The 20784-nt window shown below is 38.2% G+C and overlaps 2 protein-coding genes across 4 annotated transcripts in view; both read right to left on the reverse strand.

Moving 5' to 3' along the window:
• The window catches only part of Nca (neurocalcin homolog), a 238737-nt gene that overhangs the window by 37851 nt on the left and 180102 nt on the right, over positions 1-20784 (reverse strand). The window lies entirely within an intron of this gene.
• Positions 1-20784, reverse strand: part of LOC110828465 (neuronal calcium sensor 2) — a 231238-nt gene that overhangs the window by 30348 nt on the left and 180106 nt on the right. For both annotated transcript variants that reach the window (XM_087347271.1, XM_022061216.2), the window contains 2 exons: positions 14034-14163; positions 2622-2765 (listed from right to left, as the gene is read on the reverse strand). In XM_087347271.1, the coding sequence (XP_087203397.1) occupies positions 2622-2765; positions 14034-14144 (255 nt within the window). In that variant the 5' untranslated portion in view covers positions 14145-14163. The remainder of the gene's footprint in view (positions 1-2621; positions 2766-14033; positions 14164-20784) is intronic.

Below are 20784 nucleotides of genomic sequence, written 5' to 3' on the forward strand. Positions count from 1 at the left end.
TGCCTCAAATCGGACCAGAACGTTCTAATGAAATTAAGGAGACATGAAGGGTCCAGTAACATTAATACATTTTGTTGTGTAGACTTCACCGTCAAAAATCAATGCACGGTAAAATAATTTAAAACTATTACTTCCGGCAATGGTACGAGGATACTCCATCGGAAGACAAAGACGCTCTAAACACAAATAAAACTTTGGGCAGAAGGATAAAAAGTGTCCACTATGGAATCGTGCGAATATTACCTCAAGGCGCAGTCGTTAAGAAGAAATTTGTGAACAAAACTGGTACAAGTTTAAAATAAATTACATTCCACTCAGACTGCTACCTACAGTAGAGTGTCCCTCACAGTATCTGCTTCCTGTGGGGGCTAGAATAGTGTCACATGTAACACTGATGTACGAGAGTTGAACAAATCTCAAGTCATACAGAAGATAAAGATGGCTGTCGTCTGCGTTGTTGCGCCGTGCAGTCTGGAAGAAGTTTACCGACGTTTCAGAGATCCCTGCTGCCTCCATCAACTGGGCGATGAGTCTTGTAGAAGGACCTCTGAAACGTCGGTAGACTTCTACCAGACTACACGGTGCTGCAACCCAGAAGACTTCTTCGGACTCAGTGAAAACTTCAAATCGTACTTAGTCGTCTACCCTTTCGGCTGGTATGGGCCTTGTGCTACGTTAATATACGAAAGTGTGTTCCTTTACTAGGTGCCAAATACAACCTGGACCACATCTCACACCAGACAAGAAGTTGCCAGTAGAAAGTTCATCAGTGGTTTTTAATGCATAATGCAGTCTATTTCTCTACAGTTAACAATAAGAAGAAAAATATAAAGATTCAGAACAAGCAAAAAACCCAAGAACAAATGTAACGCCGATGTTTGTATTCTGCGTTCTTACACCGTGTGCATTTAGCCCTGAAGGTGGGGGCAGAATATTCCTTCGAAACGTTATGATATACCTACAACCCAGATGATAAACATCAAGAAATATGCATTTTAAATTTAAATATTAGGCCCACGTCTTACGGTTCAAGACTAGAGACACACCTAGGACTGCGACTGGCGTGCCAACTAGAAAGGAGGCATATTTATAACCTTTCACTAACTCTAAGCCAAAATTCTATCGACGTTAAAAAGTGTCACGAGCCGATCAAACATTTTTCTATCAGACTGAGCCTCAGAGATAAAGGCGAAAAGGCGGTACGAAATATAACCGTTTCTTATTACAATTAAAATTAAAAATTGATAATTAATAAGGAGAAAAATTGCTGCACACAACTGCGTCGATGGAGGGGTTCAATTAGGTGAATACATACAGCCCCTCTGGCTGTAATACATTCATTACGGCATGGTAGTTGTATATTAATAAGCCTGGTGCCATCTGTTGTCTTTATGAATAATACAGCGACTTTTTGTAAGCGACAACAAACGTCTAATTGTATAAATGTATCTGATAATATACACACAAATACGTAAAATATTAGATTCTACAACATTTATCCACAATTTTAGCTGGTACGTTCGCATCTTTGTGGAGCGTCTTATTAAATCGGTTCGTCCGTCTGTACGCGTGCAACAACGGTTGAATGGATTTTAATTAAATTTGACACTGGGAAGTTTTTCAAAATATCTTCGAGTCATTTCAGTTTCGGCTGAGACTGGATCACAAAAACGGGCATTTTACATGAAAACCCACTTGCTTACACGAGCGTAAGTAACAGGGTGGGATATCCTCCGCTGGAAATCTCCAACCATTCACAAAGGTCAGAGGCCAATTCTGGTTAACGCGGCATAATTTTTACAATATGCGTAAATTCCCTTTCTTGTTTGTGACGTCAGGCGGAAAATTAGACATTCCTTACGTACAGTGGGGCCAATCTACAATGCGTAAGTTCCCTAGCGGTCGCACTGTTGAGAAAACTCACTGTACATAAAACAGTTGTAATAGATCAACTTTCATTCCAATTTCAAGATTTCCTTTTCCTGCTAATCCCCAAATGAAACTAAGTACGTACTTAGATGAGCTTTTACTCGCCCATGGATTATAACACAACTAATTCATACCCTGCAAAAGTATCCGCAATTAATAACGATGCAACAAAGGTTTGACGTGTATCTGTCGAAAAGCTTCGCTATTCTTCAAATAACCACAAAGAAAACATGACTCATTTCGATTTAAACCATCTCATTTCCGAGCGGAACAACATGACAGCGATTTGGGATGAGTAATTACACCCCAACACTCAAAACCGAATGACATCAATCCTCAGAGGTTATCACAAGATGAGTCGTCTTTCGAGTTAACTTTGTGACAATAAGTTGCTACGATTACAAAGTTATTTTCAGGGAATCTCACACATCATGAAGCACATGCAAAACACTCTCCTTTACTTAAGTTATTTTGTCAGTAAGTAGGATTTGAGGTTCTCACGGAGGTGAGTACGAAGGGTAGTAGGGTAAAAATTTACCATCGTTTCAGAGGTCCTCTTGGTGATGGAGGCAGCAAGAACCTCTGATACCCTGGTAAAATCTTAACGATTTCATCAGATTGTAAGTGCAGTTTTTTAAAATTAATAAATTAACTGTTTAGACCAGATACAAGGTGCTTAGCAGAACACTCACCTTGAAATCTATGTAGCCATTCTTATCCATGTCGAATGTCCGGAAGACATGGTCGCAGAATTCCTCAGCATTTCCGTTGGGGAAGAACATCTTATACATGTCGACAAACTTGGTCGGTGTTAACTTTCCATTAGGGCAATCTTGCTGCAATGAATAATGAACATAAATAAATAACTAATGCCTAACATAACATAGTCGACTAGAGCTGCAGGAGTGGGTACTTCCTACGTGGTAAAATTAATCCAACCTATCCACGTGTTAATAAAAAAAAGTGCCAGAAATTATGCGGAGAACAGCCTAACTGTAGTATGCGAATGATTCAATGAAGAAAAGGAGTCTGAAACCTCAGCATAATTTGATGTTTTCTCGGCGGCAAGTTCGAAGATGGGTTGAACTGCCGTCAGTAGTCATCTCAGCAAAATTTGTTTTTAAATTCTGTCGCTTATGCTTTAAACAAACTCACACAAACAATCGATTCTACAGGAGGTAATTAAAACTTTCACATTTAAAATTATGCACCCAAATACAGTATCATCAGGTCATGTTAGATACAATAGGAAATAATTTCATTGCGTACTTACCTACGATATAATAAACATACTTTTAACTGAAATCGTTATAAACTTGAACAGAATCAACGTAAAATTATCAGCATTCTGTTATCTACGTATAAGTAACAGTTCTAAGATAGGGTCTGATAAAACAACAGAAATCGGTACTGTTAGCCTACATCAACAAATAATTACAATAAATATATCGCTGTTGATTTCAAATATCACATTCATGGAATTTTAAGTATAAGACTTCAAAGTTTATATCTTACAAAGAAAATCAAGAATCACTTAACTTATTCTTCTTGGTTTATTTAATTGCAATTTCATCTGTTCAGACTTTACAACACCGAAATATAGGACGATTAGTGAGTGACTGATAATGGAAACGATGTGGAAAAAGCGGCTGTGGATTAATTTAAGGTATTAACTAAATCGGAATTTGGCCGGAGGGGATAAAAACACGAAAAATTTCCACCATGATAGCCTGTCCCCGGTCAGAGATTTACCTTACTAACACAAAGCAGGGATACTAACCAATCAACCGCGAAGTTCAATGGGGCATTTAATGCGTCTAAACATCACAAAGGAACTAATAAAAAGGTTCGTGTGTTTATAGACACAATATTAATACTTTGATCCAAATATCACAACAGGGAAAAATTATGAATTCCGTGTCAAGTCCTTTCAGTTCCGGAAACTAAAATCTTGGTTGTAAAATTGAAGTTCTAAGTTTTTGACATCTTAATGTTTATCTCAACGTCATTGTAGTAAGACAATAATTTTAGTCAATTAATGTGCAAACTGAAGTACATGCGTTTGTTTATTTATTTCAAAAATACAGATCATTACAAGATTTCACCGACCGTACGTAAAACACTATAAAACCGAATTTAAAAATTCAGTTAGCCATTCTGATACGAACATTCTATCTGTATGTTCGACCTTCCAATAAATTTGGAATTATCTGGCTTATTTACAAGCAACGCAGTACGAAATGTAAGTATCAAACTGATACTTCTAACAAAACAAACATTTAGGTCTTGGGAACTGTACTAGTAGGTAAAACACTAGCACATTAAACGTTTACCGAAGTAGAAGTACACTCGCAATTGTACTTAACAGATAATAAAACAGTACGAAAGGAGTCGGAATGTCGGCTTAAGTAGCTGAAGCCATGGCATGTAATTCGAATTAAACTACAAGAAACATAATAGGTAATATCTTGGAAGCCTGGGTGTGAACACGTAATCTGAGTTAGAAGACGAACCAGCGGCAGGCTGCTGTGTAAACGGGAAACCTTCTAGTTCCATAAGAGGCGGGTAATTTATTTATAAGCTAAGCGACTATAAGCTTCTCATGAATAACTCTACCATGGGATGAATAATGTTTATTCAGTTGTGTTATCTTATACTACACAGATCTGTGTCGGCATAACACCTACACAAAATTAAAATGTACGTGGTGGAATAAAATAGTAATTCTAGGTTATGAGAAAATCATGGATATATAAATATGTATTATGATACAGTAAGAGGGCAATACTAAGAGAAACAGACGTACAAGAACTGTGGATCCAAGAAATATACAGACTTGGTTAATGAGTTGCTTGAACGTGTTAAAATAATGAATATCGTCTGTGTTAATATTCATGCATTTCATATGTATTTATTAAACGCAAAGTTTTACCGCTTCACTTAAAGTAATCTGTACAACAGTCAATCTATTTGCCCCCCGGTCCACGTCACAGATATAAAATTGACTTATTTATAGCAATCAGGCAGTATCCGATGTGACAGAACCCAAGCGCTCCTCCTTTCCTGTTCGTTTATTAGTTTAAGTAAGTTTCTTGCAAACATGGAGCGATGCGAATACTTGGCATTTTTAAGATCAGGCCATGTGTATTTGCAACACGTGGGCTACAGATGTAGCTTACGCGTGTTTCCGACAATGCAATGGATGCATGCCAGACTAAATACACGGCCCTGAAAACACTGCAAAGAAAATTCAGGTGAACAAATAACTGGTCCGTTACTTCCGCTACGCACAGAGAACTTCTCTCGTACGCGCAGCCATGCTGGCGCAGATCGCGGTGTGGGAGACATCTAGTGCGTAGAAAACATTTTTTCACAGCAGTTTTCAACCAGAAGCCCGCAGATGTCATTTGTGGCAGTGTATAATTCTTTGTAGTATTATGTCACTCTGCATGATGGAAAATACTTACCTGATATTAAAATTTACGCTTTGATGCTTTGTTATTTACCGGTACTTATCGTTGTAAGAAACTACAGCGAAATGAAGAACGTCAAGTCATGGACTATGATGGGTCTCAAGGATCATCATTAGGAGGTACGCGAGCTAATCGCAAAAACATAAACGCAATATGATATCGAAAGACGTCAAATAACTCACAAACGACTGACTCTGTTGAAGAATATATTCAGTAACTTGTGAACCTATTTCTACCAGTAACGTAGCAACATTTATAATAAAATACCATGGCGTTTCAATAAAGTGTCCTCACTTATATCCTTGCGACTCGCTTGTCGATAAGAAAGGATGAATGCGACCCTGTGTTTGGAAAAGACTGGGAGTCACTGATGTCACTAGGCTGAAGATGACTGTCTTCCGGGTTGTTGCTTCGTGTAGTCTGGTAGAAGTTTACCGGCGTTTCAGGGGAGCTTGATACCTCCATCATCAAAGACTACCCAGATGAAGGTAGGCCAATTCTGGAGAGGATTTGAATTACGGAAGTACCAGATCATTGCATGAGGAAGTTTTCATAGTATACGACAACTATAGGTCGCGCGAGAAGTGCTGGCAATTGCGCAAAGGACTTATTTTGGTCGTAAGAGATGGACCCGTCCGAGGAACGCGCTAGAGGGGTGTCAGGTTCGGTTGGTTTGTAGCTCTAGCTGTGTTTAGATCGGTGCGTCACCGCAGCTGAGGCTGTGCGACCCCCACTACGACTGAACTCCCCTCTCTCGACTTACACATCGCGCATTTAGGTGCCACGACTACTCGCGCGACCTCTACAGTGAGAATTTACTACAGCCACTGCACGAACATTACTGAACTCCATTATGTTCTTTGTACGGATAAGAAGCTAGCTGATGAAAAGCAGATATTAGGAACACAAACCTGTAAGTGTAGACTTCTGCTAATCCAGCCACAGACATCTGTCTACAACCCGTATGCTTTTACATAAGTTAAGTAAAGCTTAATGCTAAATAAACCCGACATGGCGGTTACCAATGTCAGCCCATGGTCGTTGTAAAGCCAAAGTCCCAATCTCGTTAAGAGCCCCCGCAATGCTCTGTCCTATGATTCGCCAAGACTCTCAGAGAAACTGTGTCTGCTAAGGAACTATCGATTCTGCTGTTAGAAGTGTGCACAAAGGAAGACGCTCCTGTCAACAAATTTACACAGATTGAGGGTGTGTGAGAACAGGGTGCTAAGGACAATATTTGAACTACAGACATAAGAAGTAACACAAGGATAGAGAGAAATGTAGACATGTTATGAGGAACTTCATAATTAGCAGCCCACATTTTACCTGGACGTAACAAGTGATGAAATGAAGGAAAATTTGCGGAAATGGTGTAAGGGTGTGGAATGCATTCATCTGGCCATCGACAGGGTTCTGTGAATTCAGTAATGAATCTTCGGGTTCCGAAAAAGGCAAGAAATTCTCAGACCATCTAAGCAACACTAGACTTATAAAGGAAGATTCTGAACAAAAAGTTGGCAAATTATGAAATCTAACGTTAAAAATTGTGAACTGCAGCCACAACGATATATTATAAGACATACAAGGCGCCTGACAGAACCGCCATGTTAACGTCGGTACACTTCTACCAGGGTACACGGCTCTAGAACTCAGAAGACAGCCATATTTAAACTTTGAACTTGTACAGGTTCCATCAGAGCATCTATTTACGGTAAAGATCAAATTCTGGCGAGCAAACTAAAATTATGCTGTGTAGACATTTGCTAACTTGTTCTCCTTACCGTCACCCACCGAGCGTCCTATAAAGTTGGTACCGTGAACAAAGCTGTTGGTGCAAAAAGATGCTCATAGTATTACCCAGATTCCCCAACACGTCTTCATGACGTGGCGTTTAATTAAGCAAGGGAGAAACAACCTTTTAAACCTTTTACTTTCAGCTGTACCAGGCAGTGTTAACCGGTGGTCTGCTGCTCTCTGAGCACATAAGCGCGATTCTTTATTAATAACAGCGAAAATAAACGAAACAGTCTGAACATGCGGGTGTCTCAACCAGCTAAAGCAAAACGCGACTCATACAGCGAACAGTATGAAGATGGATGTCTTCTTGGTTGTGGCACCTTGTAGTCTGGTAGAAGTTTACCAGTGTTTCAGAAGTCCTGTCTCCATTATCAGGGCGACGAGGAGATGACTCATCGGCCTGATGATGGAGGCAGCAGGGACCATTTGAACGCTGGTAAACTTTTACCAGACTACACGGCGCAACAACCAAGAAGACATCCATCTTCATACTCACCGCCGTGAAAACCTCAAATCCTAACAAGGAAACGGTCATTTTATTCATATGAACAATGTAATATCTAGAGTACGTCAATATTTAGTTAAATATATATTTTTATTTTTTTTTGTAAAACAGATAAGTGACAGTTATTTGGTCAATGTATTCTTCACTTCATAATTGATGGGTTTCAGTAAGAACGTCAAAAATGAGTCATTTTAAGTAAATGTTATTACATAAACATATCATTACGACAAAATCTCATTAGTCTAGACGAAAATGACTTGTGAAGTATCTGCTTTTTTCCTGCCTGCACTGCTGTATTTTTCAAGCAAAAACAACGTATGACCATTTCATCTAGTCTAATTCTTCTAAAAGTAAACTATTTATAGTACTTTAAGTATATTCATATACTACAAAACACAGAAATACACTGATATAAAATAAAAATATCAATATATTTTCAATGGTTCAGAAGCTGGTAAGGTTTCCTTTTAATTAAACATTTTTTGGACTTACGTAATGTTGCCCATTAAACACTCAATCGCGATGCCCGTTGTATTTCACTATTCACATTGCAAAATACTTTCTAGTGCTTTTATGAACATGGAAGACGTAAGTAATTCGCATTCTTTTTTACATTTAATATATGTGATGTCATAATGGAACAGTCGACGTTTCTTTATGTAGGTTACAATATTACTGCATTTCACTAACTTTTACAAATTAAATACAACAACAAAATACGTAACAGGTACAGACGAGGTTCGTGTATAACCTCACCCTCGTATCAAGTGATAAAAATATAAAGCTGCTGCTTTCATAAAAGTTATTTTTAAGAGTATTATAAAAACAGCTCTTTTTACCTCAAAAGACTGCCAACCCTTTATCTATACCAACGGAAAAGCGACGGCATTGTAGGTGGGCGAAAACTACCACCAATCAATGAAGACCCTCAAGGTATCCTATCATGACAGATTTCTGCAGCTAGTAAACTTACGGTAACATTGTGCTATATAATACCTGCTGATATCAAAAGTATTACAAAAATAGGATTTCAGGTTCTCACGGCGACAAGTACGAAGATGGCTGTCTTCCGGATTATAGCGCCTTGTAGTCTGGTAAAGGTTCACCAGCGTTTCAGAGGTCCTTGGTACCTCCATCATCAGAGCGATGATTGCCCTGATTATGGAGGACGCAATGGAACACTGTTGAACTTCTACCTGACTACACGGCGCTACAACCCAGACTAATTAAAAACATGACTAGGCCTATAACCTTACTTCGAGACGTGTATTTTGTTTAAAGTGACAAATATGTGTTCTGCGTAAACTAATGTCGCAATGAAGAGAGACCTTTAAAATCAACATTATGTTACCGCTATGTATAAAACACACCAGTACGTTATTCTTAACTTGAAATATAACTTCCAGTAAAGTACGAAAATTCAGTTACATCTCGTCCAAAAAAATCGCTGTCAAAATGTTTGGTAATATACCGACTTTGTACGAGAATTAACTAGTGTGTGCTTGTTAATCTACAAAAGCATATGCTGTCTTTCAGTCTACTGGTTCTCTGAACGTTCTGCGACGACACCATGTCTGACTCATTACACTAATGTAACGGTAGACATTTCCATTGTCCGAGGTGTGTTTGATATAGGCCTACAATGCGCTTCGGGAGTTCTTTTGGAGGGCTGTTGCCATTATAACTGCGGTGGTTTTATTTTAATATTCGTCGCAACGGTCAGGAACAAGCGAAGGTCGTTAGCGTACTAGGCTGGTACTCGAAAGGTCCCAACCCTCACCATTATCAAAACAAAAATAAATTAATCAGTATAATGACAACCAATCGGCTGAAGACGGAGTACAGTCAACTCCCGTAACGTCGTGTACATCAAATATACCTCTGACAATAGACAATGTAATATTAGTATAGCGTACTGCTGCAAACAAGCGCACAGTAACACATTTGCCAAACCTAAACCAATTCCCGAAACGTCGTCCATATCAAATATACCCCTGGAACAATTTGGCAAAGCAACATGAACTCCCAAAAAGTCATGTAATGCCTAAAAATATGTACAGACACAAGGTTAATATTCCGTATTATAATGTGTATAAATAATTTGGAAAACCACGTATATCAATAGGCTATGCCCTTGACCACAGACAGTAGCACGCTTGCCAAATTAACATTAAACTCAGGACTCGAGACGGGGCAGCGCAAGGTTGCAGAGCAGCAAAACAGATAAACCAGTATTATTACTGGCCTACAGACATCTGTCGCTACACGTAATAGAACATTTAATGTAGCCTATAGCATGCTTTACGAGCCACGGTGGTCTAGCGGTTAGAACGCTGGCCTTGTAATCCTGGGGTCTCGGGTTCGATTCCCGGCGGTACCCGAATTTATAACTTGTGTTGGGCAAGGCCGTGGTCTAGGCAACACGGAGTTTTCCTCCGGGGGCTTCCCCGGTTTCTCCGTGGCATCCCAACAATTACTCCATTCACACACAGAAGAAGGCAATGGCAAACCACTTCTGGTCATCTGCCAAGAACGTATATGAACAGGTCCCAGTCCGAGAAGAGAAAAGGATGGAAGGATCCTGTTCATATGGACCTGTCGTCAGACAGAACACTAAATAAAAATAGCATGCTTTATACTATTATAAGGACGACTGTTATGTTTTACATTTCTGGTTTCTTTCTGACACATGTTTTTAAATATCCTGAACTGGCTAAATACCGATTTTTCGCCCAGGATTTTTTCTAAAAATAAACTGGACTTTTAAATTGTTTATTTCTTGTCATACTTAATTAACACTTGCAACTACCTGTATATCAGATTGGTCTGCCACACGACCCCTTATTAATCTCATAAACACTGTAAACAAAAAGGTCACATTAACCTTTTAATTAACACATACACGTAGGCGTACTGCAAAAAATTCTTACTTATCGCTGAATTCAGGTGATAACAAAAGAATGGAACACCATTTTATAGACCTAGTCAATAATTCGACATTTTCTGTAATTCTCACAGCTATTCTCGTATAACAGGGCTCTCGCGTGAAAGTCGACAAAATTGGATAAAATAGAATTGTGATAGCATTATACTGTAATGAAGTTAGCAGATAAAAGAAGACGAATGTTACATTTCGATCTACGAGTTTACGTAAGATTTTTTACTACATCTCAAAATCACTGTGCATAGCGTTAAATGTATGAACACACACGCCGGACAGAAGGTAAACAACTGAACCATCTTGTTTTCTATTAACACCAAACACGTTAATACAGCTAAAGCGTGCATCTTACTACGGGTGTGCAAGTTAAAAGTAAGATTTACTGTTGTCGTGCCGTTGAGTCTAGTGAAAGTTTACCGACGTTTACGAGGCAGCAAGTAGCAGAAGTGGTTGAACGTTTTGCATGCTATTTTCTTAATACAAGTTCTAGAACAATTTCTTTATTTGCATGCGACGTTTCACTCCATTTCTTAAAATAATCGTGACTGCGCTATTTTGGAAACCTTTTTGGTGGCATTCTCCACTTATATGGCAGGCAGTAGATGAGGAGCAGGATTTGGTGGTGCTGACTGGTGTAGGGAAGGAGAGGGCTCCTATACAGCACATATTTACCCTAAATATGGCAATGAAAAGTAGCCGAAACACTGGATAATTCTCAATATTCTACGCGGCTCATCCCTAAAAGTCGAAGTTGCACAACACATTTCTTGTTAACTTAAATACAATATACACACAGTCGCTTCAGTTGAATTAAAAGTATCGAGTGGATTAGTTTAGGCTTTTGATATTTCTTTATTCCTTTTTCCTCAAAGAAAGTTATGTTAGATCGGAACCTCACACGCACTCATGATTGCATATTGTACATCGAAAATGGCAGACTGCTAGAGGTGGTGATGAAAAACTTATACTAACATTCGTCAAAACGGAACCATTATTCCTCCAAAGTCTTACTTTCAAACCCAAAGTTTCCTTACATTTTCATTAAAATCGCTGGTTTTCAGTAACAACAGCGTAACGCTACTTTCTACTATCGCTCCATCTGTTAACAGCCGCGCATATTTTAATATTTTTCTGCCAGAATTGTACTATATACACGTACGTCTGTCTCTCTTACTTTAACCTCCACACAGAAATGACAAAGGCGGTGGCGGTGGCGGAGTTACAAAGGAAAATAAGCTTTCCAAGTATTAAAAACTTCAACACACAGAATCCCTCAGAAATTTCAATACAAAGTCTTCATTAATATGCATTAATATTAATATGCCGACGTAAAGCCCACGCAAGGATTCTGCAATAGCAAAAGGGAAAATTTCATGTAATGCCGGATTTATGTATAAATGAAGTCTCAGCTTACGATTTCTCATTATGAAGGGCTTAAATATACGATATATATATTTATAATATCACTGCAAAGCCCTTAGCTGCTCTTACTGTAATATAAATAAAAGATGCATTTTAAAGAAATCGGACAATAGTCTATTCCAGTGATGCGTAACCGATGTGCCGCGGAGGTCATCTAGGTGTGCCACGAAATATTATAATTATAACCATAATGAGACACATAATTGTTAATCTTGTTTTCTGTTATGTCTAGTTTTCACTTTCCTTATTATGATCGGGCAGACTGAGGACAGACAAGATCTACTAAATGGAATTGGAAAACAACACAACCACTTTGCAGAAAGACGTGTATCTCCCCTTTATTTTTATTGCCACTCTATGTATTTTTCTGCAATCTACATGTACAAATAAGTATCTTTAAGTTTAAATGTTTACAAATAGTAATAAATTCTTGATGAAACGGTAGGAAATATTATATTTTAATTTATTTCAAATAATCAATATATTTAACATAAATGACATCATAATAATAAAGACGGATAATTATGAACATCAAATAGAACATTTTTCTGTTGGGGTCGATTTATAAGTTGTCGCGGCTAATCAATGCCATAAACCATCTACAATATGCAAAATGGGGTTGGTTGCCGCTATGACTCTTCGACAATATTTAGTGTGCCGCGAGTGTAGGAAAGTTGCGTAACACTAGTCTATTCGTTACATCTGCGTCAGTAATCATACGCAAGTTCAATGCATTACTTACATAGCTCTTTCTTTAAAATAATCAATTTCTTCATTTGTTGTGGGGCCAACTGTCCAACAACATAGATATTAAAATACAGTATAGACCTACTAAACTATAATTTTACCTGTCGTTCCGTATAACTGTGGTATTTTTTCTGTCACATTAAGACAAGAACGTTGATAGGGGTGTCTGAGAACAGGGAGTTGAGGACAATATTTGGATCTAAGCGGGATAAAGTAACTGGAGGGTGGAGAAAGTTGTATAATGAAGAATTTCATATCGAGATAATCAAGATGAGATGGGTACACACGAAAAGATCATGTAGAGTATATATGAACCTTGGTGTAGATTAGGGCCCTGTGTCAAAATTTTGTAAACACGGTAATGAACCTCTATCTCCCATAAAAGCATACCATTTCTTGACCAGATAAAACGGCTATCAATTTCTCAAGGTTGATAATGCTTAGACAGGGCTGCAGTAAGTGTAAATCCGGCCCGGAATGCGTGAGTTAAACCAGAAAGTCTACTAAGGCCTAAAATACCATGCAGATCGACAGAAAAAATTCTTATATTGTAAAAACCGTCAGTCATATTCTGGCTACGCAGTTGAACACCGATTAGTACACGTAACAAAATGAAGGCAGCGTCCCGCAAAAATACCCCTGATAGAGTATACTAATTACAAACATCAGTTACGTAAATCATACGAGTACAATAATTCCGTGCATTTGAAACAATAGTAAGAACAACAATCCAGAAGATATTATTCGGAGTAAACAGTCCTGATAAAAATTACACGTGCAAACAAAGTCTCAAATACCACCGAATATTTAATAATGCGGTTCTTTCCTAAAGATAATAGCATCACCGTTGCGAAGTTCAGTCTCTTAATGACAAACCAAATTATTTCCACGGTCGGATTACGTGGGCGATATGCAGAGTTAATGGACGTTAAAACAGGTAAGAAATAAATAATGCATCATCTGATGGTGGAGTACTTCTTGAAGTTGTTAGGTTGTATTTAGCAAAAATTTCTAGTTACTTATTTCTATTAACGCAAAACTGTTACTGTTAAAACGTCACCATGAGGGACATTCATTCGCTCATACTGCTAAATACACATTATTTTCAGAAGTAAGCAGGATCCTAAATCAGAAATCTTGTTCGTAGCCTATAAACACGTAAGCTTTAAACCTATGTATGTATTGGAAATCTTAGAGCCTTTATATTAACTGAACATACCTTAAATCCCTTGTACCATTCTTTGATTGTTGCTTCATCGTATCTGGTATGGGATTTGAGGAACTCCATATCCTCTCTCGAAAGTTTGTCTTTGCTTCCGAAGCAACCCATCGCAATAGCTTCAAGTTACCTGAAAAGACAGATGCGAATGGAGAACGTCAGTATATAAATTCAATTACATCTGTAAGAACCTGATAATGTACAGATGCAGCAGAATCACAGACTGTGGCCAGATCTAATAAAAATTCAAGAAAAACAGGGCTTTAATTCCTTCTCTGCGACGCAAACAAACTCCCCGAGAGAAAAAAAGAGAGCAGGCAATGTGGCAGCGATCACACCCCAAACTGTGAGGCAGGATAATTCCCCTTAGTTCGATATCCAGAAGATTCTACAAACTATCGTGGATCAGAATCCTGGAACTTTACATCCAAACTCATGTGTTCACACGGCGTGTTTCAAGATATTGGGATAAATTTACCTCTGAAGATGGCTGTCTTCTGGGCTGTTGCGCCGTGTAGTCTGGTAGAAGGCAGGCACTTTCTGCCTCCATCATCACGGCGATAGAGCTGTAATGATGGATAAATTTCTACACGGCGCAACTACCCGCAACACAACCATCTTCATACTCGCCGCTATGAAAACGTGAAATCTCACAAAGTTACATTAGTCTCTTACAATTGTACGAGTGTGAAATTAAGCAAAGATAAACAATTATTTTAATTTGTGTATGATGCCTTGTTACACTTTTCAACGCAAAAGTGTTTTAAGGAAGATTTTCCTTTGTTTGTTGATAACTGTTGATGGGTAATTTTCTAGGAAAAATCTCAAGAAACTGTGTCTATGAAATAGTTTCAAAGAAGAGAACGAAGGTTAATTCCAGATTGGTGGAACAGATTCCAAACGTGATCTTCGAAGAATTTAATTTTCTTCGTCTACGTATATTTCGGCACTGCAGTGTGTATGAAGATGAATGTCTTCTGGGTTGTTGCGCCGTGTAATGTTTACCGACGTTTCGGATGTGCTTATGCCTCCATCAACAAGGCGATTTCCCTGATGATAGAAACGTCGGTACATGGTGTAAGAACTCAGAAGACTGCCGTCTTCGTTATTAAGTGACGTCTGATTACACTCAAAGTGAAACACAAATTAATAGGAACTATAAAATAATTCTGACGTAAGTTTTATAAGGATGCAAAATACAGTCTCTTACTCTGACCGAAGAGGATAGTATATGAAAACAAAGTTCTGAGAAGAACACTTAAATATAAAAACTATAACGTATGTGAGCAATTTGGGATATTACATAACAAGAAATTTCTTGAGCTATACACGTAACCAAAAAATTAAAATTGTCAAATCTAAGGGTCTTCGGTGGACTGGGTTTGTGACTATGAACGGAATCATACTTTTAACGGGGAAACCTCTTCTACGCCGTGCATTTAGAAGTTCGAGACAGAGATGGAAGACAGCATTACGGAGGATGTTTGATAGAGACCCAAGGGTGAGTGAGGGGTGGGTATAACTGGCTCAGGATCGAATCTAATGGTGACCTGTAACGTAATGTGTTCACAAAAACTCGTACCATCTCATATTATATTCTAACGATAGGATATATGAGTATATTTCGTTCAAGTGATGTGAAATGAAAGGAGATATACCTCACTTCAATAAACAGGTTAATTGTCTGCGCTCAAATATACGCAAAAAGTCCCTAGCACAACTCACACGGCCTGCTTTCCTACTGCAGACTTCCAGTCCGATGTTAATGTCTTATATGGGTAATGTGCATGTATAATATGCTGTGAAAGTCAGCAACAATAAATTCAAATACAAAATCTGCAAATATAGAAATTAAATTCAGTGACTGAATAACCGGTATTTACCTTTCTTGGTACTACGCGCCATTATAGGCTCTTTCTAGACAACTACAAGCCAAATTTGTCAAAATAAGAAGAAATCAATAATATTCCCTGGGGTTTCTATGCTAGGTAGAACACTTTTCTGCATGTATGATTTCTTAAAGACGTCGTTTCAGAGAAACACGACGACGGTACGTACAGATTTAGGATACTATTTATAGAATACATACAAGTTCGATATAAAATATCGACAATCGTGAAATTAAGGCTACACCGGAAACAATCATGATAGCCTACAATTCTAATGAAAATCGAACAGAAAACCTGACGTATACACGTCACACGAGTATCTGCTCGTTCTATATTGCTCAATGTTTCTCGATAGACACCTCCATGTACATCCTTTCATCCTATTACCCGAACACAATTATTTCTAAGACGATACTAATCAAACACTCGCCCTTGGGTCACTACAACAAATTTTCATTCGTAACAAACCTGCGGTGTATCGTGAATATTCATTCGTGTTGGCTTTCATATTTTCCTTGTGTGTCCACGGGGACATTGTAAGGAATCGAACTGTTATGGAAAAGTAACCAATGCGTTCTCAAGTACGTAATTTGAAGATGGCGCAGCGTACAGCCCAACGGGAATGCAAGCGAAACACGACCATGCAGTAAAATGAGAACTATTAATTGCTTCTAAAATAGTAAGTTGCGCGAAAAATTACACTCGTTTTAGCAAATACTGCTGAAAAATTAAGTTCTTCACGAGTCCCAACACACTAACGCAGACTTACCACCACTATAATAATGAAAATAAATATTTAACACTAGGGAATGTTCCTTTTTCCGCCTCAGAAAATCAGATAATAAACCCAATGAAACGATGAAATTCCTTATTTGTTACGACCATCTTATAAAGACATTTTCTCGTGAACCGATTCTCAATTACTTACCGATGTATATGCGACAGTAGAAAAAGAATTACCTAAATATTACAAATAGCCCACAGGCTTAAATTCCCTTATCCCCATATTGTATTATTCACTACAATAGTGACGCATACTGACCACTTCATGTATTACACAGCTGTCAAATAACTAAACACATGGACACATCGATGTTACGTTATTAGAACATGTTACTGGCGTCTACATCACGGCCTGAAACAGTGAACGCCGCTCGGCGAAAGAATTTTATGTGCGTGTGTATGTACAGGTGCTTTCTATGCTATTTGTACTTCGTCTTTGGTTTAATTTATTACAGCTACATATCTATCGGTGGCGGAAATCATCAAACTAAAACTGTGGCAGAAGAATCCTGAGTTTCAACACTACTAAAACCAAAGCCTGGGCAAAGTACCGAGCTGGTTTCTGCCGCCTCCTACCTTCACAACTTAACTCACTAAGATCCATTTTAATGTTACCCTCACATCAATACTGTATAATACTGTAAACAAAAATAATCCATGTAGACAAAATGCTGGTACTAAAGTAATAATGTAAAAAGACGCGTCCTTATATCAGTCTTCAAAACAATTTCTGCTAGACTTCCCAGGTTCACTCAATTCAAGAAGTTGTAAGAGTCGTAAATCAACAGTATTTGCATTGGGGCTAGTCCATTAGCTTCTTCAAGCACGCAGCTCATATAAATAACAGTTACCTATCAGCTTAAAGAACACGTGTCTCCATTACAAACATAAGTTGTTTAATGCTCTTTTGGAAAAATAATCATCGCTTATTCTGAGAATCAAAGATATCTATAAATATACTCTGTGGCCAAATTCAGAGTTACCGAATGTCAAAATAAACGTGTGACGATTTCTGGTCGGTTAGAAACTAACACTGTCGGAAATGACCACCTATTTTAGTGGTACCAACGTTAGTGTTTAAATATAATATTCACAAACTTAAACTTTAGAAAGTATATATAACTGTATCAGTAAAATCCACGGTTAGATTTTAAAATTATGCCTACTACAGGGTTTGATACGCAAGTGTTCTCCGGCCTTTGTAATTCGCAAACAACTAAACAGACCTGCAGGTGGTCATTAAGTAAACATGACATCCAAAAGACAGTTTCCTAGTGAGCCTCGTGTTTGAGGTCATGCATATTCCCAGGCATTTACCTTCGTCTGTTCATTTAGAAACTCATAATGCCTCGGAACCTGGTTTTGCTCCATCATCTGATGAAACCGTACAACCTAGTAGCATCCACTGGGTGCACGTAATCTACTTCCAATGGACCCAGCTGGTTAGGTTGAATGGTATCGCTCGATGAGGAAGCCGAAACGTTGGGTGTTTTGAAATTAATAGACGAAGCAAATTGTCCAATAATATTCATAATTTAATGACATACCTTCGTCAAAAGCCTTCAGGCAAATCCCAGGTTTCAGGTTTAGAAACAAAGAACGGTGATAAATAAAGTCAATGGAGGATACAAATTATGAAATCTATCGAAGGACAGAAAACAATAAAGCATGGACAGAAGGACGAAAGACCTTGTATGACCTATAAGGACACAGTTGCACTATGTAACTGATTGTATACACGCATTTTCAGGCGGGTTCAACATACACCAATTAGCGCAAAGAAAAACAATTATCACATTCTGCTGCAGCAGTACAAATTCAGTTAGCATCAATTTCCGAAACTCAAAATCTAGCTAAATCCAGAAACACCAATGAAAAAATTTTAATCGGTAACTCTTGGTAAAAACACGATTTAGCGTGCAAATAGCATACACACTCCTAGCTACTCTAACTGCTACAGCATTTAAGACAAAATGCTATTTAGGCGTGATTTAGACTATTTTCCACTAAGTAAATGTAATGCCTGTTTCCTAATTTCAAGTGCAGACTAGTGCTAATAGCGTTTGCAGTATCGAGTTAATAGTATTCCTTTCAGAATAATTCTACATAAAATAACTATTTTAAAACACAATCTCGTGTCGCGAAGATTGACATAAAATCCGCAATTTAAGTAGCTATTAGGGCCTCCAAGGGTGTCAACTGCCAATTCTAGTATTACTGCAAGACAGATTCATAATGACAACTTCCTGGATGAGCATATCATAACAGAAACAGGCTACCAAGATTTTTCTGGTTGAAACAGTTTCGACGTTGTTTGCGACAGGGCGATGAATTAATTACACGTGAAATTACATCTGCCAGATGTTCAGTTTCATGCCAAGAATACCGGTAGAGGGACAAAGGGAAATATAATAAAGCAGGTGGTACAGAAAGTTACCACTAGGCTTTGAACGGTTAGGGAAACGACGGCTATGATAAAATATTCACATTCGCTGGACATGAAACAGCGCGGACAGTGGGATCGGTAATTCGTTCTTTCGATTATGAATACAATTGGCAATAAGTGCACCTTTCATTGGAATTATGTTGCAGTGACGCGGATTTAATTCTGAAAGTAAAAGCACCTTACCTCCTATGGAATAGAAATATTTACTATTGGTTCGCCGTGCTAGACTGTCAAGGCGAATCAATATGCAGAAAGGATGGTATAACGGTTCTGTTATATGGAAAACGAGTCTGGGCATCGGCCCAGTGCAGTTATATCGCACAATTACTCTGCATGAAGGCATGCATCCATCCATGTAAGTGACAAGTAACTTGGACCAATCCTTCGCCAACCGCCGGGTTAGGTTCCTGGCAAGCAACGCGGCTGACAAAAACAAGACCTTATTTCAAATACAGGGTTATGAGAAATGTAGTCGCTGCTTACACGAAAGACTGACTAACGCAAGAGTAATCTGAAAACCACAAAAACTATAAAATTTCAAAGTTTCACGGCGGCAATAAGAATATAGCTTACTTGTCTTCTGGATTGTTGCGCCATGTAGTCTGGTAGAAGTTTTCCGACGCTTCAGATGTTCTTGTTGCTTCCATCAACAGGACACTAATCGCCCTGATGATAGTGGCAACAAACACCTTTGAAACGCCGGCAATCTTCTGCCAGACTACACGGCGCAACAACCCTGAAGACAGACATCTTCAACTACGAAACTGGCTTCGTTATCATACGATTACAGCCCCCAACTCCTGCAAATGTAAAAGCAAATCTCCTAATGTGGATGCCTCAGTCTTCCGCGAGTAAAAATTTATAAACCGCAAACACAAAAACAGATTACCACAGTTGCGAAAACTAGCGCCGTGTTCTCAAAAGTCCGACATTCTCTTTTATTTTTATGAATAACTTACAACAGCATATCAAGTTAGAATTATGACTAATAAGTAGTGAAATGCTATATCACAAACTATACATAATCGAAATTTAATAATTCACCAGTGACGCTCATAAAACTGTAATTTAGTCGTGACTTCAGTTTTTAAGAACCGAACAACACACGCTCATGAATGTCCAATAGTTGTAAAATATATACAGCAGACTCACGGTTATCCAGGTTGGTTGGGTAATATTTTAGTTTTCGTTTAAACCATATAGACCCGGGTTAATCCGCCCTTCGATAATCAGGAGTCTTATTATAACTTAAAAGTATTTCAGGAAATGATTTATGTTCCGATTTCAAGACGTCTCAAAATGAACCACACACTGTTCATTTAAACATGCTAAATAATTTTATAGGTCAATAAACATGTGCACCCAACAACAGTTTGATTTTTTCAAATATAAACGATTCCTAGCATTTTTAACTGTCCAAGAAAATCTGCACTTCGCACAGTTCAGCACACATATTTTAACCTTAACATTAAGTCACACGAAACTGCTATATTTGTTTCGTCAGAAGTGTCATATCCTTACCAGAATTTAGTTTCCTTTGTTCGAATCACTTCAAATGTAGTGGAGGGTGCTAACCTTCCATGACATCACAACACAACATTTATATAAATCTTAAAGACGTTCCCGAGAACGA

This window comes from Zootermopsis nevadensis, unplaced genomic scaffold, assembly GCF_977971745.1.
Source record: "Zootermopsis nevadensis isolate Lab colony 2312 unplaced genomic scaffold, Znev_1.0 Znev_ptg000011l, whole genome shotgun sequence".
NCBI lineage: Eukaryota > Metazoa > Arthropoda > Insecta > Blattodea > Termopsidae > Zootermopsis > Zootermopsis nevadensis.